General features: G+C 59.5%; 6 protein-coding genes across 6 annotated transcripts; all 6 read right to left on the reverse strand.

Moving 5' to 3' along the window:
• On the reverse strand, positions 1-8448 carry GGTG_06474 (hypothetical protein). The gene is made up of 5 exons (XM_009224292.1): positions 6422-8448; positions 4270-6342; positions 3574-4187; positions 1740-3429; positions 1-1658 (listed from the first exon to the last, which is right to left on the reverse strand). Exons 1-5 carry the CDS (start codon positions 7771-7773, stop codon positions 317-319), a joined length of 7071 nt encoding a protein of 2356 aa, XP_009222556.1. The 5' UTR covers positions 7774-8448; the 3' UTR covers positions 1-316.
• Positions 8449-8812: 364 nt separating this feature from the next.
• GGTG_06475 (hypothetical protein) lies at positions 8813-10194 on the reverse strand. Its single transcript, XM_009224293.1, has 2 exons — positions 9788-10194; positions 8813-9621 (listed from the first exon to the last, which is right to left on the reverse strand). The coding sequence occupies exons 1-2, from the start codon at positions 10147-10149 to the stop codon at positions 8919-8921; spliced, it is 1065 nt and encodes a 354-aa protein (XP_009222557.1). The 5' UTR covers positions 10150-10194; the 3' UTR covers positions 8813-8918.
• A 1621-nt stretch (positions 10195-11815) lies between these two features.
• GGTG_06476 (hypothetical protein) lies at positions 11816-12885 on the reverse strand (the record flags this gene model as incomplete). The annotated part of the gene is made up of 2 exons (XM_009224294.1): positions 11816-12365; positions 12437-12885. 2 exons carry the CDS (start codon positions 12883-12885, stop codon positions 11816-11818), a joined length of 999 nt encoding a protein of 332 aa, XP_009222558.1.
• Positions 12886-13949: 1064 nt separating this feature from the next.
• On the reverse strand, positions 13950-16168 carry GGTG_06477 (hypothetical protein; the record flags this gene model as incomplete). The annotated part of the gene is made up of 4 exons (XM_009224295.1): positions 16145-16168; positions 15771-16065; positions 14672-15682; positions 13950-14594 (listed from the first exon to the last, which is right to left on the reverse strand). Exons 2-4 carry the CDS (start codon positions 16032-16034, stop codon positions 13950-13952), a joined length of 1920 nt encoding a protein of 639 aa, XP_009222559.1. The 5' UTR covers positions 16035-16065; positions 16145-16168.
• A 1415-nt stretch (positions 16169-17583) lies between these two features.
• Positions 17584-18822, reverse strand: GGTG_06478 (hypothetical protein; the record flags this gene model as incomplete). The annotated part of the gene is made up of 2 exons (XM_009224296.1): positions 17584-17726; positions 17805-18822. The coding sequence occupies 2 exons, from the start codon at positions 18820-18822 to the stop codon at positions 17584-17586; spliced, it is 1161 nt and encodes a 386-aa protein (XP_009222560.1).
• Positions 18823-20058: 1236 nt separating this feature from the next.
• Positions 20059-22962, reverse strand: GGTG_06479 (hypothetical protein; the record flags this gene model as incomplete). Its single annotated transcript, XM_009224297.1, has 5 exons — positions 20059-20501; positions 20573-20920; positions 21207-21240; positions 21794-22573; positions 22795-22962. The coding sequence occupies 5 exons, from the start codon at positions 22960-22962 to the stop codon at positions 20059-20061; spliced, it is 1773 nt and encodes a 590-aa protein (XP_009222561.1).
• Between the last annotated feature and the right edge of the window lie 487 nt (positions 22963-23449).

A 23449-nucleotide genomic window follows, 5' to 3' on the forward strand; every position in this document is an offset into this window, starting at 1 on the left:
TTCAGCGTTTATTCGTTCGCTAACATCTACAAGGTGTCTTGGACGTTGCACGTCTATCTGTTCGTGAATGTCTTGGCAGTTGAGAGGATGGCATGAAGGCAAAGTCGAGATGCGCAGAAAGAAAATAGAAAAACAGCGACAAAAGCAGACAAGAAATGGAGGGTGTTGAAACGCCTCGGAGTCTGAGTCCACGGCCGTAAACGAACCGGGCGTAGTGTTGAATGAGGACGAATGGAGAGTGTCTGTTGTGATTGCGCTGTCTAGGAAGAAAACGGGCGAGAATGGAAAAACGTGGCCTTGGGGGATAACGTAGGGTTTAGAGACCAGACTCTCGCCCGGGGTCCTCGAAAGGAACAACGACCTTGCCCCGGAGCGAACGTCTCATCTCGGCCGCGCGCAGCAGGTACGCCCGCATCGACTCCTTGCGCAGGCGGCCGTACTCGCGGTTCGTGCCCGTGAGCACGTACCGCACCTGCATCGCCCGACCGACGCCCGGGGCGGTGCACTCCTCTACGCCCTCGGCCGGCCGCGGCTCGGCGTCGTGCGGGCGGTCCGAAATCTTTCCCTGGTCCGTGTACCGCCCGACGAGCAGCCAGCGCACAATGTCCGGGAAGCCCCTGGCGTGCTCGAGCGCGTTCTGGATCACCGGCATCCCGTCGTCGTCGCCGCCGCCAGGCTTGACGTAGGCGACGCGCGCGCCGCTCCGCACCAGCAGCTTGACGGCGTCGAGGCGGCCGTGGGAGCACGCGGCCATGAGCGCCGTGCCCTCGGCGGCGCCCTCGAGCTCCGGGTCGGCGGCGCCGCGGTACAGCAGCCACTCCAGCTCCCAGAGCAGGCCCCGGGACGCGGCCAGGCACAGCGGGCTGAGGTAGCGGCGCGGGCAGGCGTCGACGTAGCGGCGCCACTCGTCGTGCGGCCAGCGGCGGCGGAGGCGGGGCAGGAGGAGGCGGCCGTCGCCGTCGTCGATGACGAGGGCGAAGAAGCACTTGACCAGGTCCGGGCCGGACGCGACGCGGCCAAAGTCCCAGCTCCCGGAAAAGACATAGGCCGTCATGCTCGAGTTGAGTATGGCGTCGTGCAGGGGGCTGTAGGTGGTCTTGTCGCGCGCATAGGGGTCCAGCCCGACGCTGGGGCCCGAGAGGTAGTGAAAGAGCGCGGGCGAGGAGCTCTTCTCGGCGCAGCAGCTGAGTAGCGACATGCCGTCGAGGTCGCGCACCGTCGTGTCGGCGCCGCCCTTGGTGATGAGCAGCTGGCACAGGTCGACGCTACCGGCGCGCGCGGCGCGCATGAGGGGCGTGTTGCCGTCACGGTCGCGCATGTTGGTCGAGGCGCCCATCTTCACGAGGAAGTCGACGCCGGCGTCGAAGCCGTTGTTAACGGCCCGGTGGAGCGGCGATGAGAGCTCCCAGTCGACGCCGTTCACGTCAGCGCCGCCTTTTTTGACGAGCGTGCGCGCTATCTCGATGGAGTCGCTCATGATTGCCATGTGCAGCGCCGTCGTGGGCTCCATGTGGTACTCGTCGTCGGCGAATAGCAGCCTCACCTGGCGGTTTACAACCTCCCGCACCACATAGTCAACCCCTGAGGCTTGCCTCACGACACCAGAGGCGATGGTAGCTGCTTTGCTTGCGCCTGAATGGGAGGCGGGGAGCCATTTACTAATGAGCAAGCCAGGTGAGGGGTCAGTATACTAGAAACCATGCCTCTGACCTTCACACATCCGCGGATAAGCTACTTACCGGTACGCAGCAGCGTTCGATGTAAGGTGGCCCAAAACGGTGTTCACGCCGCCGAGGTTGCTCTGCTGCACGGCGATGTGCAGCGGCGTAAAGTGAGAGTTGAGCCAGTTGGTCCCGCACCTGAGGGCCACGTCCAGGATGAGGGCGAGGGAGCCGGGCGCCTGCGGCCGGAGGACCGCGGCCTCGAACAGGGCGCTGACCTTGAGGAAGCTGTGCTTCTGGCAGCGCGTGGTGAATCGCCGGGCCCCGCTGCCCAGCAGGGCCCCGACGATGGGGTACTTTGCCGTCCATACGGCCAGCCCCAGGGCGCTGCACTCGCCGCACGAGGGCATCGTCGCGTCCGCGGAGAAGCCGTCGCGGAGCACGAACGACACCGCGTTGTGGTCCCCCATCATGATCGAGTTCTCGAGCGCCTCGGCTAGGTATCTTGTCGCCTTGGCCGTCCGCACTACTGGTACGACAGCGCTGGCCGAGGAGCTGCTTTGACCAGCGTCCTCTTTGAGAAGGTTGTAGCATAGGTGCACGTTCCATTGGATCGCCAAGAGCAGCGGCGTCCTCCCCTCGCGGTCGCGAAGGGTCTTGTTGGCGCCGAGGTTGAGCAGGGTCCTGACCGAGTCCGGATGTCTGGCCTGGACGCCGACGTGCAAGGGGGTGAGGCCGGTGACGTCGGGCGCGTTGATGTCAGCCCCTTGCGTGACGAGGTAGCGGATCGCATCGCTGGCGCCGCCTATAGCTGCAAAGTGCAGCGCCGTCATCTTGTGGTCGTAGCACGGGTCCCCTACGGGGATCAGGTGTTCCTCCAGGTAGAAGCGTAGGGACCCAACCTGGCAGTTGAGCGCCGCGATGTGTAGGGCGTGACAGCCCTGATAGATGCGCTTTTTCCAGGCCTCCTTGGCCAGGGATACGGTGATGGAAAACCTCCTCTTCCAGTCCTGGGCTGGGAACCCGGTGCACATCAGCTTGCGGAGGATCGCCACGCACCCTCTCGAAGCGGCAGCGAGGGAGATATCGAGACCGTCAGGCAGCCTTATCGTTGTGTCGGCACCCAGGTCCAGCAGCGCCTTGGCGCTCTCCTGGTTGCTCTTCATGGCGGCGAGGATCACGGGGCTCATCCGGTCGTCGGTCAGCCGGTTGACGTCTGCGCCCGCGTGTACGAGGGCGGCAATCTTGGCCGAGCGGCCCGCGACCCCGCTGCCTCTCCTGTCGCCCGCCTCGCTCTCGCAGACCAGGTTGTGGATAGGCGCTCTGCCGTGTCCATTCCACATGTCGAGCTTGGTCTTCTCGGCGTGCTGAAGCACTGCTTGGAACATGGCCACGTCGTATTTGTGGAACTCCTCGAGCACTGAGTATCCCCTAGCCTGCGCATGTACGCTCGCTCCTCGCTCCAAAAGGAGCTCGACGAGCCTCGACTTGCCGCCCGTGATGGCCCACTTGAGCGTCAAGACGACGCTTTCGTTGGCCCCGGCCGCGCCGAGACTGGCTGCGTTTAGCAGCACGGCCAAACAGGGAACGGAAAACCACGAAGGGATGTACTTGGACGTCGTCCACACGGCTGTGACGAGTGGGAGAAAGGCTGTAACCTGTGTCTGCTCTTCGTGGTACTTGATCGCGTCACTCATGCCTGCTGCCTCGCTGATCCGACAGACTGCATCAACAGCCACGTTTTGCGAGTCGCGGAATTTGTGGCAATCTTGACCCCGTTGCATGTATTAGAATGGAATTCGACCGGCTGCACGCGAAAGCCTGCTCGTTGCGGCATTGTATGTTTACGGGGGTATAGGAGGCTCGCGCCCCCCATGGCTGGGAGGAGAGCAAGGGACATGGGGCAACTCACAAGCCGCAATAACATTGTAACAGAATCTCTCCCAAAAGGTCTTCCCTTCCTTGTCCTTGGACCGAACGACGGACGGGATAAGAAGGGTCCGGAACACGGCAGGATCAATCAGCTGCTCAGCCCCCGGCGGCCGTGGGTTGGAAGGATTGCTACTCGGAGGAGGAGCCACGTCGGCGAGCCGGCTCATGAATTGCTCCACGGCAGGGTTGCCAGCCAACGACGCCACGGCCACGGACTCGGTCCCGTACACGCGACCCAGCTTCCTGGTGAAGGACTGGGACGCCCCCACGTTGAGAAAGTGGAAGGCTGTCATGTTCTTGGCCGTCAGCGCGCCGCGCTCGATCGCGCCGGCCTCGTCCAGGGCCTCGAGGAGGCTTTCGCGTCCCCACTCTGCGGCGAGGTGGACGAGCGGGATGTTGCTCCGGAAGGTCAAAGGATCGCCCTTGCAGAGCGGCAGCAGCACCTCGGCGGCGTCGGGCTCTACGAGCTCGGGGGACTTGATGTTGACCCATCGGGGCCGCTCGTGGAAAAATGCGATCGCCTCTGCCAGGGGCGTGCGTCCCTGTTTTGTCACGCAACGTAAGGCTTCTGCCAGCATCTCCGTCTTCGGGAGGCTATCCGTTGCGGGCCGGGCTGATTAGTAGCTGGCTGGGAAAAGCATCATTATCGTCCATCCACTCCCAAACAAAAACTTACTGCCACTTGACAAGCACCCGAAGCGTCTTTGCATCGTTGTTTGCCGCGGCGACATGCCAGACTGTCCGGCCGTCATTGTCCTGGGCTCGCGATTCCGCTCCGCGACCGAGCAGCAGGTTCAGCATGCTTTCACTTTCAGCCACGTGGAGAGGAGTTCTCCCGCGGGCGTCTTTCGCGGCAACATCGGCTCCAGTCTGGATCAGGACCTTGGCCAGCATGTATGCAACCTCTCCCTGGTTTTCCACCGTAACATGGAGAGCAGTCTGCCCGGCGTTTTCGTCCCACGTCTCCGAGCCTCGGTTCTCCAGCGGCTGGTTCACATCCCAGCGCGGATCCTGCATGAGGCGGAGCGTCTGATACGGCTTGAACTCCCGCAGATTACGCTCTCGCAGCTTCGAGTACCTCCGATCGCTGCACCTGATAGGCCGACGAGCAATCTCGGGATCCCCGCGCTCCTGGGGGAACTTTGAACATGCCAGCTCGTACCTGAAGGCGCAGTTCCACGCGGTAGTTAGCAGTAGGTCTAGGTCTTCTTCCTCGGCGTCGCCCCGGGGTCCCGGCGGTTCCAGCACAAGGTCTATATGCCTGTCCATCATGTACTCGCAGATCTTGTCGAGGAACCCCCGCGCATCTGACGACAAGGCCCGCCGCTGATGCCGAGCCAGTGTGTTATACAAGACCACTGGCGTGGCGTGGCTACCTAGATCTGGGAAGAAGATGTCATCCAGAACCTGGATGAAACCGGAGTCCAGCGATATTGGGGGCCAGAGCTCTGCTTTCATCAGATGGATGAACAGGTCCGCATCATTCAAGAAGGCGCATCGCATAAGTGCACTCGCCGCCAGGGACGAGAGGCCTCCCCCCGCGCGGGAGGGGAACTTGGTTGAGCAGCTGTCGCTTTGTTCCAGCAGGTAGAGGATGGTCCCTCGTACGTCTATGCTGGAGACGGAGGTCTTTTCTTGCCTCAATGGGACAAAAAAGTCCTGCCATGTCTCAGAATCGCCGATTGCAAAAGCCATTGGTCCCATGATAGCGAGGGCCAAGGGAGGGCCATACGCAGTGTCTGTGCCGAAAAGGGCCAACTTCTCAGGCTCACTCCATGTTTCTGTCATGCCGCGGCAAACATCCGGGAGACCGAGGGATACAGCGATATGAAATGCGGTTAGACGCCCGGCTGCCAGTTCGTCCACAAGCTGTATTAGAGCCTTGGGCGTGTGGGACAAGCTCGTAAGTTCGTACATCCACGGGAAGTGGTAGTTGAAATATTCGAGGAAGAATGGGATGGAGCTGTCTCTTTCCGTAGCATCGAACAAGACCAGGAGGCAGGATTTCAGACTTGTCAAGTCGGCTCTCTTCAGCATTTCGGGCAGCCATCCCGCAGCCAGACTGTAGAAGGGACTGTGTACTTGTCGTTCGTGTGCTCTTTGTTGCAGCAGCTTGATCCCCCCCACGGTCTCTTTGAATTCAGCAAGACCCACATAACGGAGAGCAGCAAGTGCTAGAGAGGTGCTGGCCTTCTCCAAGTTCATATTCGGCACGCTCCCGTGCCCAGCCGTCCTGAGATACTCGATGAAGGACCAGTGCCGGTAGGAGTATTGTGTGACTGGTGGAGACGTTTTGGATGTTCCAAGGCCGGCTAGTCCCAAAGGTACAGTTGTGGTCCTTTCAACCATCAATGCCTCGAAGTAGAAGGTAAAGCGAAGTTCGAGATGGCTTGCTGGCTCCAGTTCCTGCAAAGACTCGGCATCGGGTGTCAGAGCAAGTGATAATGCCTCGAAAAAGCACCTTTTTGAAAATGAAAATCCCTTGAAGTGGCCTGGCCCGGTGTGTGCAGACAATAGAAACCATGAAAGTGCATTCTCGATGACGGAACGAAGGTTGACGATCTTAGATTCCGTGGACTTGGTATGTTTCCCTGTCACTTTGCTCTCAAGCTCGACGATGCCGCTGATCATTTCCGTATATGTCAAGTCCCAGGAGTCCCCCTGCGGAAGCGGCAAGTTGCGGGGCGGTTGGTTTCCCGCTGGGTCTTGAATTTGAAGATACCATAGCTGATACTGGGCGTATTGGAAGCTGAGAAAGAGTAATCATCAGCACCAGCACCAGCTCAGACACTATGGGCTTTACAGGCCAGGTTAGGGGCGCAACATACTTTTTACTTTCAGCCACGGCATCAGCGGTTGCCTCCAAGAATTCCGGGAGCAATGGCTGTGGAAACACTTGTCCCGTCGATTTTTCGTGTGTCAGTTTGTCAGTGGTTCTCTTGAAGAATATTCGTAGATCGTCAGAAGAGGCCGAGATCGAGCAGCAGTTGTATTCCCACTCCGGGGCGACCCATTCCTGAAGCCTGAAGGTTTCCATCTCAATAGGGCGGCTCATAATCAGAATCTTTGTGCACTCCCAATCAAGGGTGCAGAGCAGCCGGAGGAGTTCACTTTGATGACTAGGTGCAAGATGATTGATCCCGTCGATGACCACATGGTTTTTCGCGAACGATTGCATGGCAGCTCTCAAGATCTCTGCGAGCACCTGCGGATCCTTGTAGTCCACCCAGCGAACAGATTCGCCGTCTGGCAACGCTGCCGTGCTCCCCTTGTCGTTCTCCATTCCTGGAAGTGCGAAACGTGTCTCTGCCACCGAGTATGCCTGCATATTTTGGGCCATGACCTGGGCCAGCAGAGTGCCCAGAATAGTCGCCGGGTTGCATGGCACACGGGGGTCGATAAAGAAGTAGCAGAGAGACCAGGTTGGAGACGTGACTTTTTGTGCCAGGTGGCTGAGGATTGTGGCCGCAATGACGGATTTGCCACACCCTGACGGCCCGGAGAGAAGCAGAAGCTGATGACTGCCCTGCAGCCAGTCCTTTACGCCATTGTGGTGGGTCAGGACCCAGTCGGCCGTGCCAGGGCATCTTGCGTCGAGGAGGTCCAAAGCCCTAGCAGTGCTGTAGTCGGTGGTGCAGAGGGCGTCAAGAATGCGGTGCCCCGGCCTCGCCTGCTCTGGGACGCGGATCTTGAGGAAGGCGGAAAATTTGTTCGCTGAGGGATGGCGGGTGGGTGGAGTCTGGTGTCTCCCCGACAGCAGACCCAGGACAAGGGAATAGCGGGAGAGCTTGACGGCGATCTGGAGCGTGGTCTGGGTGCTCTCAATGATCCAATGGGCGCGCGCGACGTGGTTAGGGTCGAGAGAGCTGGAATTTCTAGTTCGCAGCGCCTGTGCCAGACCGGAAAGGGCATTCTGGCAGGCCGACAAGCGACCGAGATCATAGCGACCCGTCGGCGGGGGATCTTCTCGTTCTGGATCTTCAAGCTTGGGCAGGTGGAGCGAGAGACGCTTGAGGGCAAGACACATATGCTCGAGGCTGTCCTGCAGCGCCTTCAGATCCCCAGCCACGGGGGTTTGGTTCTCCCTGGCGGCCTGAGCCAGCAGGAGGTAGGCGTCATCGGCCTCGTATTCGAGCTTGGTCAGCAGGGAGCGGGCTGAAGCGGCCATTGAGGGAACCATGGCTGCTGCTGCTGTGTGTCGTTCACCCGTCTCCCCTGGTCGTGTTGGGGCTGTCGAACACCTGGCGGATGAGGGTTGAGTGCGCGGGGTTGGGCTTCCAGCGGTCGACCCAGAGGATTGATGACTCCGTCCTCTTGTGGAGAGCGTTCTCTACACGTTTATATTTGGGCTCCAGCTGAGCGGATTCAACCAGGCAGACGCCCGACACAGCCCCAGCAAGTTAGTGAACCAGAGCTCGTGTCGAGGCAATCTGGCTGCCTGCAAACGCGCAGCTGGTCCGTCCCTCAGACCAGTTGCGAGACTGAATCGCCTGGCTGGCTCGGGCTTTTGTGTCAGCGCGCACCAGTGACGGCGCTGGGCGAGCTCTGGAATGCTTTATAGGATATCGTCGTTTCTGTGCTTGGAAGGGTCCGTTGGTTGTGGTGTTCTCGCGACCCGCGATAATTTTACGGGCTTCTCGCCACCAGACGGCAGGTGGCATTGCCACGTGACGGTGGCGCGATTGTTGATGACTCCCCGTCCGATAACGGCCTTACATGGCAGAAAAACACTTGAGCATTTGACTGCTGAAGAGAATTGAAGGAGAATCATCAGTCTGGATAGTAAAAGTGAGGAGTGCAGGTACTCGTAGTCTTAAATGGTGCGCAAGATTCTGCTCATACTGGCCGGGCGTTCGTTGCCCCTCCATCTGTTCCCGGGCGTGACGCCCGACTCGCGCCTGGTGCTACTGTGTTAAAATGCGTTGATTGGTGAAGGTGAAGGGCAGCTAGATACGTTCCCTTATATGGTCGATATCATAGCCACCTTCCTACGGGAGGGATTTTGCACACGTTCCATTCTAGATACCAGCCCTAGGAGGGTAAACTGCCTGGTGTCCTCCAACTGTCGCTTCAGCGAATTTTCGCTGTCAACTGCCACAGTGCTTGGCACAATGCTGGGGCGTATGCAAGGGCCACCTAACGACATGCAGTGCCCGTTATCAACCCAGTACATGCTTCACACGTTCAGTGCATTTGTCGCGGATGCACCTCATGGAAGGCTCGTATCTTAGCTTTGCCAATCGGGTAGCATCCATAGGGTTCAATGACTGATCGATTCATTTCCTCATCCAATCCGGCGTGAATACAGCGCCTGCAGAAAATACACTAAGCTCGCGCTACAAGAAACTGATATGTGATATCCAGGGCCTCGCCTGCCTCCTTTACAACACTTGGGAATGCATCGAACGCGTGCGGGGCCCCGGGAAAAATCTTGACCACCGCCTCGCTGCCAGTCGCCATCCACTTGGAGCTCATAAACACCGTATCGTCGAGGAGCGGGTCCGCGGTCCCGCAGAGAAACAGCGCCGGCGGCAGCTTCCCGCCTGGCATCTTGGCCGCCACGCCCGCCAGGTCCTCGTACAGAGGAGACACCTCGGCCGCGCGTCTCTGTTCGGGCGTCGCCACGGACGGAGGCAGGAAGCCGTCGACGCAGGCCTTCATGACGTCCCTGTCGACCAGCGCCGTGGACCCGGGCACGCTGGTGACCATGGACGGCATGCTCAGGCTCAGGTCGTAGCACCCGTAGATCAGTACGAGGCCGGCCAGCTTCGCGGCGGCCTGCGGCCTGTTCTTGGCCAGGTGCAACGCCGTCAGGGCCGCCAGATGGCCGCCCGCGGACTCGCCCCCGATGGCCTTGAGGAGCCCTCCGCCGAGCTGGAGCTGGCCGGCGTCGCTGACGAGATATTCCGCCACGTCGATGCAGTCGTGCACCGCCGCTGGGTAGGGATGGGTCGGGGCTAGGCGGTATCCAACTGAGACGACGGTCATCTGCACACCGTTTGCGCAGTCTTGCAGCCTTTGGTCAAAGCTGCCCGGTGAGAGAGGTGAGGATTGTTAGCGCTGACTTGTTTCCGCTCTGCCCCGCTCGCGCAACGCGATGAAATGGCGCGTTGCGCCATTCGTCGTCACCCCGCCAGGCTCCAATAACCAGCGCCCTCGACCGTAATCCCCGCGGATGCATAACTACTACTCACTCCTGGTGGCTTAAAGTCATCCATCCTCCCCCGTGGATGTGTATAAAGACGCCTGTGCTAGGCTTCCCATTGTCGGGCCGCAGCACCCGAACCGGCACCGTCCGACCCTCGTCGCGAGAAGCTATCTCCACCTCGCTGGCCCCTGCGAGATGTACCACCGCAGGCCACGGTACCGACTTGTTCTTCAGGCCTTCGACGAGCCCTCGCATAGGATCCGTTGCATTGGTCGGCAGGAACTTGGCGGAGTCCAGCGACAGATCACTTTTGATAGGCATGGTGAACGGAATAATTAGGCGAGAGCAAGCTTGAAATGGATAAAGGTGAGGGAATCTCGGCCACGGGTGAAGTCGCCAGGTTTGCATCACCACTGACTCACATCACTTTAGGCAGGGCACATTACGTTTTAAGTACCTGGAAAACGGCAGCACCCTGCTGGTGGCCTTGCACGGAACCATCGGCCAAAGTCAAATTCCGGCTGACGCCGACTGGGGCCCTGCCGCCCTACTTTAGCCCCAAGTATCCGGTCACGTTCCGGTCAGCCATCGTCAAGGGAAATGCCACCATCCCAAAAAGAAAAGTCCGCACAGGTTTCATGCAGTCATTTCCAACGTTCTGCGCGCGGATGGAAGGGCTCGCGTTAAATTCTCCCCATGGGCAGGGAATCGATGATACCCCCTCCCAAGGGTTTAAATCTCTCCAAACCCGAGATTATCGTCAACCTCAATCGCCCCAATGATGTCACCTGATCTCTAAGGCGGGCAGGTGGGTGATTCCGGAGAATAATGAAAGCCACGAGTCAAAGATCCCCAAGGTTCTCTGCGTTGTAAATACACACGCGCATGGAGGCAGACTTTTAGGAGCAAGGTAAGGCTTGTTGATAGGGGAGATGTATGACGGACAAACGGTGCAAAATAGGGTCTATTGTAGGCTTATCTAGATCTCTAAAGAGGAGGAAGAAGGGGGCACGCGGCCTTGGGCCTCGTGCCCTTTTATCTACAGTAACACCCCTCTCTTGCAGGCGCCGTACCCACTACCGCACTCCTGTTGATGCCGGCGGGTGCTCGGTAAGCATCTGCCTGGCGCAGCACCAGTGCGGAGCACCGGGTGCCCGTGCGGATATTCCGTGCCAAGGCCTGGAACAGCGCGCTGACCCTTGGTGATAGCCTCCTTTGTAACAAGATGCGGTGGTTGAATCCCCTTCAAGAAAGGATTGGCAACTTAAACCTGCCCTCGACTTTCACTTCAAAATCCGGTAACTAATCAATCAGTTGTTAGTTGTACGATAATCGCCGCCTTTGCAGTTATGAAAATCTTGGGAGATAGTCGAGAAGTACTTCTGTCGTGATATGCAAAGTTAGATAAACTGATAGGGTTTAAACGCTGCTTGATTTGTACACGAAATATCAGCAGTTGATATCCCCTGATATGATAGGACGCCACTTTCACTATTGTTCGCAGCCCGAAACCCAATAGTTTCCAACTTCATCGCCCTGAAAAATGGGAATGGAAAATAGCCACGAGGCTCCCTGCACGATGGTTGGGCTTTCTTCTTTCGGACCATAGACTCCAGAGGCACCGTTTCGTGCTATTGGATAAGTCACCTGTTCAGTAGGCTTTGATAGTCTAGTCAGGCAGGCGAGGCATCGGCCTACAGGCTGGATTCAAGTCAGGATCTAGGAACTAGCCTGAGAAGGCTTCAGGCGCGTTACCCAATGAATCATCTGGTCCAGCAGGCTATGCCTTACCGCATTTCGATCCGATTAATTCTCTTTGTGTCACATGTGGTTGTATCGATGACTTCACAGAGTCCACACCCACACGAGATAGCCTGCAGTTGTGCCCTGTCCGCCAACATTTTGCTCGAACTTTGCTATATCTCCCTCTTTCCCTTTCGTATTTCTATCCAATTTGGGGCCGTTGGCCATGTCTCTCGATGCGCGCTAGGAACAAACCATAAATCCATCACACCTCGGCAGGATTCTTCCCGACCTTCCTATAATCACACCCCGCCATAGAGCAGCCAAAGGCTCAGGCGCATTGGTAGTAGTACGGGGCAGAGACGCCTATGCAACTCGACCCAGACTGGCAGTTGGTGCACCCCGTGTACCCTTGGCCACCACACTGCCCGTACTTGGCAACCGTGCAGCCTGTACCGCCGTCGCCGCCACTACCCCCACCGCCTCCTCCGTTCCCGCCCGTCGGGGCTGGGGTACCGGGGGCTGTACCCGAGGGGCCGGAGCCTGCCTTGCAGGTGCTCTCGCAGCCGGTGCAGGCGCTGCCGGCCTTCTTGGTCGAGCCTCCGGACCAGACGGCCGGGCCCGGGGAGGAGTAGGACGACATGGAGGTGTGGATGTTGACGGCGACGCCCGGGTGGGAGGCGCCGATGAAGCCCGGGATCTGCACCGTCGGCGGGCTGGCCGAGCCTCCCGTGCCGGTGATGGTGATCTGGAAGCACGTCATGTAGAACTGGCCGCCGCCGGGGCTCTGCGCCGCGTGCAGCGCGAGCGCCTCGGCCCGGAGGAGGTAGTCGCCCGGCGCGATGGAGGACGGGATCGGGACGTTCATCTTGCCGCAGCAGCTGTTTGTTGTTTCTTGGTTAGTCTGTGGTTTCCTAAACGCGAACGGGGCTGGTGGTCACGTCTGGCTTACGTGTTCAGGTCCTTGGTCCCCCAGTAGTCGTCGTCGCCCGACGAGCTGCTCGACTTCTTGCTCCAGCCGTCCTCAAAAATCTTGAACCATCCGGCCGAGCCGTCGGCCTTGGACGCGTCGGCCACCTTGCTGAGGTAGACGGCGACGGGGCCGTAGTGGGCGCCGCCGATGGCCTCGTTGGAGCAGGACCTATCGCCGTTCTGCTGGTGCATCTCGACCGTGACGGTGCCGCCCGCCGGCACGGGGCACTTGCGGCTGACGGCGCCCGAGTTGGAGTTGCAGCGCATCTGCGTCGAGGAAACGTCTGTGACGGGCGAGTTGCTGAGCGGCAGGCGCGCGCACTGCGCCCCGAAGTCGACACCATTCACCCACAGCTGCTGGAACGTGGCGTGTGCGGCCACGTTCCTTGCCGCGAGGGCCAGAAGGAGAGACGCGAATGTTGATCTCATGCTGTCGTTGGGAACGGGATCGCTGTCGACCAGTTTGCTCGATAATCGATGGCGTGCTCGTGTCGAGAATGCGAGACCTGTAGGCGGTCTTTTTTATATCACAGCTAGACGGGACCCACCATCATCCCACGCATTCCATGGATGGCTTCACACAAAAAAAAAGCGCCTCCGATAGGCCGGCGCTCCATTTTGTCCGAAGGCCAAGCATATGACCGTCGAGCTTCACTCTAGTCCTCTCTTGGGATGCTCATCTCCATAACCGACCTGCCGAATGAGGTAATGCGGCCAACCGCTTCCCGGCGAGCCCCATCAGCACAGCTGCGTTCTCAGAGGAAGCGGAGGGGCACAGGCAGGTGCGACGGCGACTAGGGGAGACCCAGGTTGTCGCTAGCATGTAAGCCACGGGATCATGGATCCTGCACCCCGGAGCGGATGCAGCCCTCGTGTTCCCCCAGCAGAGGTTGCGCCGGCAGGGGCCCGATATTGCCCCAAGGGTGATAATGTGACCACTCCAGCGAGCGGGTGGGTGGTGGATTGGTCGGGTTTGGCCAGCCTGACCGCCCCGACGAGAAAGTCGTGGACCGCGTGAGGGCTGCATCTCCGAAGACGGGGAGGGCCCGAGTCGGCTGGAGTCCCGAAACCGCCGGCAGGGCTAGCGATGAATTGGGTAATGTGGAAGACCTGGCCCCGGGCCTTGGCGCCTTTTCGAGCTGGCTGCGGAACCCATCTGCCGAGATGCGACCCCACGCCCCCTATTTCTTTTCCATTGGCTGTCACGGACACGACAGAGCCCGGAATGATCAGAAACACATTCTGTTGAGAGCCGAGCCTGACCATGACAAGACTGCGCAAAGTGTGCCCAGTGAAGACCGACTATTCGATTCGGCTGCCAGATCCATGGCGCCGGAAGCTAGCATACATCGAGGGGGAATCCCAAGACGATTCGACGGCCTCTGTCCTTTATGCCACGCCATGTTTTGTACCTATCGGATATAAATAATGGCCGTGTAACAGGATGTCGCATTATGCCTCGAACTCGTGACTTGATACCCAAATGCAGAAGTTTACACGCTCATGTAGTAGTATCGAGTCGCCGGATCGTACTCCAAAATAACCTCGGCCTCCATATTCTCCACAGGCACCACGATCTGCCGCCACATGTTCACTTCATACGCCCCAGGCATCATGCCCGGCAGCACCAGCGCGCACAGGTAGCCATGGGACTTCTCACTCTCGCCGCCGCCTGCAGCCGGGGACACCTCGCTCCCGAGAGCGTCCCGAACCCCAGGCCCCAGCGCGGACTGCGGGCAGAGGACCAGCGCCAGGCTCTGGTGACCAGGTACCTTTAGCTTGAAGGCTGCCTCGGGCTCCCAGCGCACCACCATCCCGGGCCTGATGCGCTCCTGGAAGGGTAAAGCACCCAGGCTCCCCCGGAGACGCACGGTTCTAGATGAGGAGCCGTCGGTGGCTTCGTCGAGGACGTCAGCGTCGACGGATGTGGACGACTGCGGCTGCTGCGACACGGGCGGCGCCCGCCACGAGTCGACATGCAGCTGCCAGAACTTGGATTGGAACGCGCGGGCCTGCTCCGGGCTCACGTCGGGAGTGAGGAGGCATCGGCGGAGGAACTCGGGCATGGGTAGGCGGAGAAGCTGAGGGCCGGTCTCGGACGGGGCGAGAGTCCCTGCATCGACCGCAGGAGAGCCAGACTGTTCGGGTGGATGGACAAGTTAGCATTGCGAACGCTCTAGTAAACCAGCGCAACATGGGCTTCTCAGCCGCTTACGCTCGACTGAATCCACTCGCGGAGCTGCGCGTTGTTCCACGTGGCAGGCACGCGAGGGTCGTAGGGCCTGGGGCCCCGCGAGGGCACCACGACCCTGAGCATCTCGGCGTAGCGCAGCGTGTTCTTGCTCGCCCCGGTGTCGGCGGCGCCGGGGTTGACGCACGCCACGACGACGGTCCTGCAGCTGCGCCCGCTGTCGGGGTCGAAGACGTGCCGGAGCATCTTTGTCAGGGTGCTCTGGCGGAACGGCACGTACTGCTTCCCTCCCGCACCCGCACCCGCACCCGCTGCGGCCGACGCCGGCTTCTTGCCCCCGCCGTCGATGGCGGCGGCGTCGTGCAGGACCCTGCCGCGGATGCAGTCCTTGAGCGTCGACAGGCTCGCGTTGATCTCGCGCGCCTCGCGCATGCGGTCCACCCCGTGCTCCGACACGTCGCGCGCCGCCTCGGACCCGGCCAGGTCGACGAGGTACAGGAGGCCGTCTTCGGCCCCGGCCCCGGCCCCGGCCCCGCCGCCACCAGCCGCGGTCGGCAGCTCGATCCGGATGCGGCAGACGGCGTGCGACCGGCTCGAGGCGTCGTTGCGCAACGTGGGCGCGGTGGCGCGCAGCGCGGCCGCGACGTCGACGAGCGCGAGCAGCTCGTCGGCCGACCCGACGCGCCTCTCGAGCGCTCCCGCCACCTGCGTCTCGCCGAACGAGTCGGTCAGGACCGACACGGGCCGACGCGCGTTGAGGAGGTCGAGCGCGCTGTTACCGGCCAGCTCGACGATGGACGCGTATATCTGGCGGTCGCCGTCGGTCGCGCCGCCGAGGTCAAACAGCGAGCGCGCGACGAGCCGCTCGAGCCCGCTGACGGTGAAGGTCTTGCCGGAGCTTGTCTGGCCGTAGGCGAAGAGCGTGCCCACGCCGCCCGACCACGCCCACGGCACGAGCTGCTGTACGACGGACGAGTAGATGGCGTCGGTGGTGTCCTCTGGGCCGAACGCGCGGTCGACCTTGAACGTGGACGTCTAGTGCTTGGCAAGAAAACTTTAGAACATATCTTTTTGCTTTTCTTCTAAAGGGAAGAATCCGTGGGTTGTGGGTGATGATCCTTACGTCCAGTGCTGGCTGGCCTCGGATCGTCTTCCGGATCTCATGACAGTCGATTGTGCCAGGTGTTCCGGGCCGAGGTAGCACAGCCGTCAAGGCTCCTCCATCTTTCTCCTCGTCCAAGACCGGCCTCACCCTTGCAACCACCACGATGTCGGTGGCCGTCGTCCGGCCATTGCTCTTCTTGGTCGCAAGGCCTTCGTCTTTAGCTTTGAAGCCCTTCACGAGAGCTTCGAACCTATCTTGATTCGCTATCAAGAACTCTTCCATGTTGAGGGCACCCTAGGTTTCTTTTTGGTGTCTGATTTTGCTGTCATTCGGATGGATCAGTTCAGTTCTTTGATGATTTCCATGGTGTTCTGTCCTATATTTATACTAACCGGGCTGTCGCTGGCACGACAACCCCCTGCGACTGAAAGTTTCTGCCTAGTCGCCCCCGTGGGTGGTGTGCATCAAAACTCGCCGGCCAATACTTCCAATTCTCTTACCCCATGCATTCGCAACCAAGCTAGATATGGGTCGTCGCGGAGAAGGCGGCAAAGAAAGATGAATTGCTGCCTAGAACCAAAAGGTATGCCTGGACCATCAATCCCCACCCCATATTGCAGGAGCAGCTTTGCCATATCCTTCTGACCACGTTCCTCCGCGCAACGGACCGGCATCCAATCGGAAGCGCACTCGACACAATCGACCTGTGCATAATCTTCCAACATGAGGTTCAGAATATCTGTATGACCCCGTGACACAGCGATACAAAAACAGTTATGTTGGCACCGCGTGGAATGGGGATTTACGCCCGCCTGCACGAGCATTCGTGAGGTTGGAGCGTGCACATGCTGTGTTGCGTAACGAAGGGCGGTTTTGTGCTCCTTTGGAAATTCTCTGGCTCCGTCAAGGCGAATCGGACGCTGCGCGAGCCCCCGAGTTGACTACTTGCAAGCAATCTCAAGCTCATGAGCAGATCGAGATGGGATAAAGAATATATCTCGCAGCTGCGCCTGATGAAGACACACGTCGAGGCTGTCTAGCTGACAGACTGCCCACCTGAACCTAGGGGCATTTAAGTGGACCGAGGTGCATGTGAGCTACGCCGCTCCCATTCGCAATAGATCATGGCATCCCCTTGGCTTGCATCCCATTCGCTTTGCGTGCAAACGTGACTCCCATCTCCTCCAAGATGTCGGGTGCGTTGGCCCACCGCTCGAACCCCGACTTCGGGTCCTCGAGACGGGGCAGTAACGTAGGCCGCTATATCAGCACCAAACTGCCGTTTCGCCGTGGGTGCCGAGTGAGATGCAGTTGCCGTCGCCGACCAGTCGAGCAATCCTTTGACAAACTCTTCCTCATACCTGCTGGTCATGAAGAGCTGAACGCGATGTAGGGCCAGCTCCGACAGCTTCGCACGGAGACATTCAACCCATTAAAGGAATGTCTTCCTCTCTCTGCATTCGTCCAGCGCATCTATCAAGATGAAGACACTGCCAGCGAGCCCCAGCATCTTTCCAAGACACTGTGACAGTGCCCCGTCGCTGGGCTGGTCCGCGCCCCTCTAGTGGGATCCGTGCAGTTCGCGTAGCGTTCCTGCACAGACCTGTCGTTTGCTGAACAGTTGGAAGATTAACGCGCGGCACAGGCCGTCGGCCTTCTGCTTGACACTAGCGTCGAAGTCGAAGTGGAAGTCGAGAATGGCACGGGTCGTCTGATGTGGCTATATGGTCTAGTACAGTGGTGGCAAGTATGGTGTTGCCACAGCCAGGCTGGCCATGGAGCCATATATGTCGACGGTCACCGTTAGCCCACTGGCAAAACTCGGCGCCGTTCAGCAGCCACTAGCCAGTGCCCAGCTGTCGAAGCTTCCTTGCTTTGTTGTCGTTGGGAGCCATTTCCTGATCGCGCTATCTCCAATCACCGCCTTGATCTCCTCAACGTCCTGCTTCACGGCCCCGATGTCTTTTTGCACTTCTTGGAAGGAGAATGTTAGAAGAAATTTTTTGGAGACTGGACGAATATGGCATCAACCGCACATGGGCAGCAACTGACCAGATCTGAGCGCGTCGGCCAGCGGTTTCTGCTTGTCCACCCTCTTGGGCGGGAGACTCTTGATGAGGTCCTTCGCGTAAGCAGCAGCCATCATGGCCGCGAATCCTTGCCACTTGTCGTTCGTGTGGGTGTCGGAGTAGGCACAGATGCCGCGAATCGCCAGGCATGGGAAGTGATTCGCCAGGCCGGCCGTCTCCATCTCGACGCAGAGGATGCCTTGGTCCTGAGCCAGACGGTCCCTGACCACCGCGTTCCTCACGAGCGAATTGGACGATCCGACCAGCCCGTAGTGGATGAGAAAGCTGCTCCCCCTGATGACCTTGCGTGGATCTCGCTTAATCTCAGATTCCGAATCACCACAGGTGCCCCCTTTGCACTGCTCGTGGGTGAAGTCGCATTGATAGAGGCGGTCGCTGGGGTCAAGTGGAAGACCGAGTTCCTCCCTCGTCTCGACAATGCCCGTCTTTGCCACCTCGCCATCCAGTGCTTGCTTGACCTTCTCGTCGAGCTTGTGGCCATACCGCCTGTACTTGGTCTTCAGTCCAGCCACTGCCATCAACAGCGGCTCGGGCGGCTGGTTCAAATGTCCAGTCAGTCGGAAGGTCTGATTCTGCGTGTTCTTGCCGAAGTCGAATTGTATCACGCCACCGGCCCCGCTGCCGTCCGGGCAGCTGACGACAACATCGCCGAGGCGGACATCTCGTTCCTTTCCGTACGGCACGCCCCCGGCGATGCCGACCATCAGTCCGACGCGGACATTCGGGAAGCTGTTCACCATATCCCTGGCGACGGTGGCTGCCCGTGTCGTGCCGTATTGCTTGTGGGGTAAGACCGCAACGACGATGTTGTGCGACTCAATCCGGCCAAAGACGTAGCTATTATCGTCTCGGTCGCCGACCGCAGGCGTGTCCTTGTGGCTAAAGGCCTCGTCAAGGACGATTTGTGCTGCCAGGAACTCCGTCTCGATGGCGCATATCCACCCAATGGTGTAGATCTTGGGGTCTGTCGTGTCCGCCATTGCTGGGAAGGTACCGATAGATCACGGCGGAAATAATTCGAGAGAGCTCGGAGTGATGGACTGGATGTGAAGCAGCGTGAGTGAAATTTGCCTTGCCCCTTTCAACTTCCCCTTCACCCAGGACTAAATGGAGCACTTAAATCCATCTTCATGGATCGAGCCGGGGACCGAGCCGGCGCCTACATGGATCGAACCGCCGCCTACATGGATCGAGCCGCCGCCTACACGGATGGGGCGTTTTAGTCAGGCAGCCAATGGCTAAGGCACCCGGGTGCCCAACCCGGAATGCGACGAATAGACGAGCATCGCTAAGCCATATGTATCAAGTGTTTTGGTAAGGCGACGAATCGAAATGGCTGGCCCATTGTTTTCAACCCTGCAGAGGACCGCTGATTCAATGTCCCTATTTCCCCGATGCTTGCACAGCGCCAAATATTCGCCATTTTGGGAGAGGCACAGATGACCCCTCGAGTGCCGTTTAGCCCAAATAAGGCGCACCCAGAAGAGTACCGAAAATATAAAGGCTTTTATTAGCTGATGCACGCGAGATCAGCAGCCCGGGGCTAGACGGCACTCGAGGGGATAGAGAACTTGGAGGGGGATCCTCAAGCGACCTAGCAGGCAGCGGCTGAAGGAGCCAGGATGTCAGCAAGATTTTGGCAGTCGAAATCACAACGTAAAGGAAAATCGCAGCGTGTGAAATGACAGTCTATGCTCGGCGGGCGGCGCTGGCCAGCCTGGGTCGAAGGCACAAACCTCAGCCGGCACAACGTCCCGGGCCGATACAAGGCACAACCACGATGGCATCCGCAACGCTAGCGTCGGGCCATAATGGGGATGTTATTGGGCGGCGGGCCAACCATTAACGCAGGGCTCTGGTTCGGGCCGCCGGCCGCCGGCTGGGATCGTATCGGCAACCTCGAAGGCTGACGCGCCTCACCTGCATGACCTAGACCGAAAGGCCCGTCGTCGACGGCGTGCTGCACAATACAAAGGTACACGAGCTGTGCTGCCTTGTCTTTGTCTAGGGCACCATAACATAGCCTTGCTCAACTTGTGATGGCTCGTGGTCAAGGCACACATTTTCACTGACGTGCCCAATTTGACAGGATTCACCATGGCAGGATCAAGGAGGCTTGGGCAGTCAAGGACTAGAGCGGGGACACTTGCAAGAACCCGGAAAATCAAGGAGACGTGAATCGATTGACGCTAAACAAGGAACCGGCAGAAAGCCAACTACTTCTTGGCTATGAGCATCTCCCTCAGGATCCTAATCTCCTCGTCCCTCCTGGCCAGCTGCAGCTTCAGCTCGTCCCTTTCCTTGGAGACGTCGGCGACGACCTCCTCGAGCTCCGAGATGCGGTCGAGTTTCTTCTGGCGGTACTTTGCGGCCGCCGCGTTGTTGCGCCGGCGCTTGTCCGCCAGCGCGACGTCGTCCTCGTCCTCGTCGGCCGTGGACTGCTCCCGCGACCGCTTCCGGCCGCCGCCCGACGACGCGTTCACGGAGAAGACGGACATGGCGGGCGCCGGGGGCATCTTCTTATTCTTACTTGTCTTGGAAGAGGACGCGCGTGGCTTCTCGGCGACGGCGGCGGGGCTGGAAGAGGCATTGCGAGCAGGCGAGGGCGCGACGACAAGGTCGCCGAACAAAAGATGGTCACCAAGGGGCTCCTTCGGGCCTGTGTTCGCGGTTTTATTAGCTGGGGTTTGGTCTTGGAAGTGCCGAGTGGTATCAAAGATGAAAACGTACTCAGAGAAGAGACGCTCGACGCAAGGGAAGGCGTCGTCTCCACATCGCCGAAGGAGTCGGGACTTTGCAGAGCTAGGGCGGGAACAGGCGGGACCGAGGCGAAGACGGTCGTAGGATCCAACGTGACAGTGGCCGAGTCCCAGAGGGCCTGGTCGAGGAAGTCGATGGTCGGGTTGGAGAGGTCTGGTAAAAGAGGTGCGCAGGCGGAGTCTTCAAATTGATGCGGGAAAGACGAGAGATCAAAGAGCGGCGACGTCAGGTCACCGCCGTCGTCAAAGTTTACCGTCAACTGCTGGTTTTCATCGTAGCAGAAGCCGCGGTTACTGCCTGGGGCGGGCAGCCACAACGCTGAGCCTGTTGTAAGACATTGCCAACTGTTTTCGTCGACGATGTGCTCGGGGAGAGACACGAAGGCAGCTGAGGGGCCTCGATATATCTGAGGCCCACACTAGAGAGTGTTGGGACTGGGCGCTAGGGGGGAGGGAGTGCCGCGTGATGGCTAGTTTGGGATGTGATGAGGATTCAATCAGAATGATGGCCCAAGGCGGGGTGGCAACCGTTCTTTATACGTCGGGGCCTGGGAAGGCTGTGCTGGAGGGCCAGGCCAGGGGAGGCCGGCTGAGTTCTGGGGAACGTGGGCTGGCGCTGGCGCTTGGCCCGAGCGCTAACTAGTCCGTATTGGGAAATGTGAGCAATGAATCATCCTGATCACAATGAATCATTCTGGGGTTTCCTTTTTAGGCCTAGCTCATGCTGCCATCTCACGCAGCGCATACGTTTGACCTACCCAGGTCTTGTCGATGTGCCAATCTCTGGGGGCCTTGCTTCGTCTGACGCAGGCTTACGGCCCTTCCGGCGTTACTTTGCTGTCGACACCAGCCGCAGGTTGGCATGCAGCATATCTCAATCCTAATGAAGAAAACGATCGCTAGGAGGAAGATGATGCTGACTTTGCCCGTCTAAATGTACCGCCATTCCGGTCCAGATTCGTTAGGTACCTACCTTTACGGGGGCGCCTTCCTTTTCTTCAGTCACTCTCACTTTGGCTCGCATTCCCTCCCATGCTACGCGCATTTCTAGTCTAGACCATCAGAACTTGCTTGTGTATCGCGGTGTGTGAAAAAAAGGTAGCGGCTTCATTTTTATTCCAGTTCCTTGCTTTGAAGTCCATACGCCGCATCCTGATAAGTGGCCCCCACGCCGAAATAGCCTCCCACCAACACGAAACAGAAAACCCATTTTCGTCATCGACCCAGAATCCAGCCTCAGGGGGGGTAGAAACCCCATGTCCGGGGGCTCGTCGGTGATGCCCAGCACCCGGTCCAGCACCCCGACGGCGAGCTCGGGGTGCGCCATCATGACGGGGCGGACGTTCTGGCGAGCGGCGGGGTAGCACGAGGCGACGAGGTCGCGCGCCAGGCCCCGCAGCCTGTCCTCGTGCGACGAGGCCGACGTGTCAGCGATGGCCCACGAGGGCGGGGTCGAGTCGAACAGCTCCAGCAGCACGTCGGCCACGCGCGGGTCGGCGCCCCAGTCGGCCACGCCGCGCCACCCGCCGCGCGCCGCGCGCTCCCACCGGCCCGCCGCCAGGTCCGCCAGCGCCGGCACGTCGTACTTATCCGCCATGGCGTACAGCCGCATGTACAGGTACAGGCTCTCGATAGCGTCGCTGCGAGGGGCCGCCGAGGGGCCGCTGGCCGCGTAGTGGCTTCCCGCGTCTTGTCGTTGTTGGCTCATTGTAGAGCGTTGCTGGTGTGTGGGGTGGTAGTTGTGGTGGTGCCCTGTTGATCCTTGCTGTTCCTGGTGGTGGTGCTCGTCGGCGGGTAGGCCCGCGATGGCAAGCTGGAACCCCAGGCGCGGACTCGACCGCGAGGCGGGAGACGTTGGTGAGCTTTCTAGAAAGCCGGGGTCTGATACGTCCTCGGTGTATAAGAACTCGAGGAATTTTTGCACTACATCTGGACGGTCCTCTGGCAGCTCAATGACACCCTCATATTCCTCCTGGCTGCCCGCAAGGGCTTGGGCATCAGCAAACGCGTTTTCATTCTTGAGTGGTCAACGCGGAGGAGCGATGGGCAGTCGGTAGGGATGCATACGTTGACAAAAGAAAGGCGGACAAGGCATCAATCAAGGCTCATTCACACAACTCGGTTCATCAGGGGTAGATGGGAATAAGACATGGAGATCCAAGGCGACGAGAAGAGAAAAAATTGATTGCTGACCCGAAACCCTGAACTGCAGGCCGCGTCCAAGAAGGGGCACTGCGGGCAGACGATGGCCCTGTGGACCCGGAAATCGGTGCCCTGGCACCGTATGATGAGATCCGAGTACTTGCCGTTTAGGAACAGCTTGCCGATGCCCGACGAGTTGGAGCGCCGGACCCCGGACATTTTGCTAGTGGAGGTGGTGGTGTCATCCGGTTGCTACCCCGCTCCACCACAAGCCTGTGCCGCCGTTGCCAAGACGGGCTGGTTGGGCTCTGTCCACGGGGGACGCGGAGGAAAAGACGAGGAGGCGTGTGAATATGTGAAACGCAAGGAGCAGAGCTTATCGAGATGGAAATGATGCCAGCGGGCGGGCATTTGGTTGAAGCAGGGGCGGCGGGGTGCCGCGCCTCTAAATAGGTAGGTGCCTATGTATCGGCGGGGGTTTACCAGGACCAAGGCCCGACTTTCGTGGGACTGAGGTGATCGTCTGTCGACACCGCCCGCTGCACCAGCCCGCCTCCCGGGAGCGGCCCAATTGCCAGAGACACGTGGGAAATATAGCTCCGGCTGCAGCTGCAGTGTGTCAGCGCCGTGTCCTATCGGCCTTGCACCGCCATCGCGCCAGCTGTGGTGATTGCCATCGTCAGGTAGGACTTTTGTGCGTGGTTGT

This window comes from Gaeumannomyces tritici (assembly GCF_000145635.1).
Source record: "Gaeumannomyces tritici R3-111a-1 unplaced genomic scaffold supercont2.3, whole genome shotgun sequence".
Classification (NCBI taxonomy): domain Eukaryota; kingdom Fungi; phylum Ascomycota; class Sordariomycetes; order Magnaporthales; family Magnaporthaceae; genus Gaeumannomyces; species Gaeumannomyces tritici.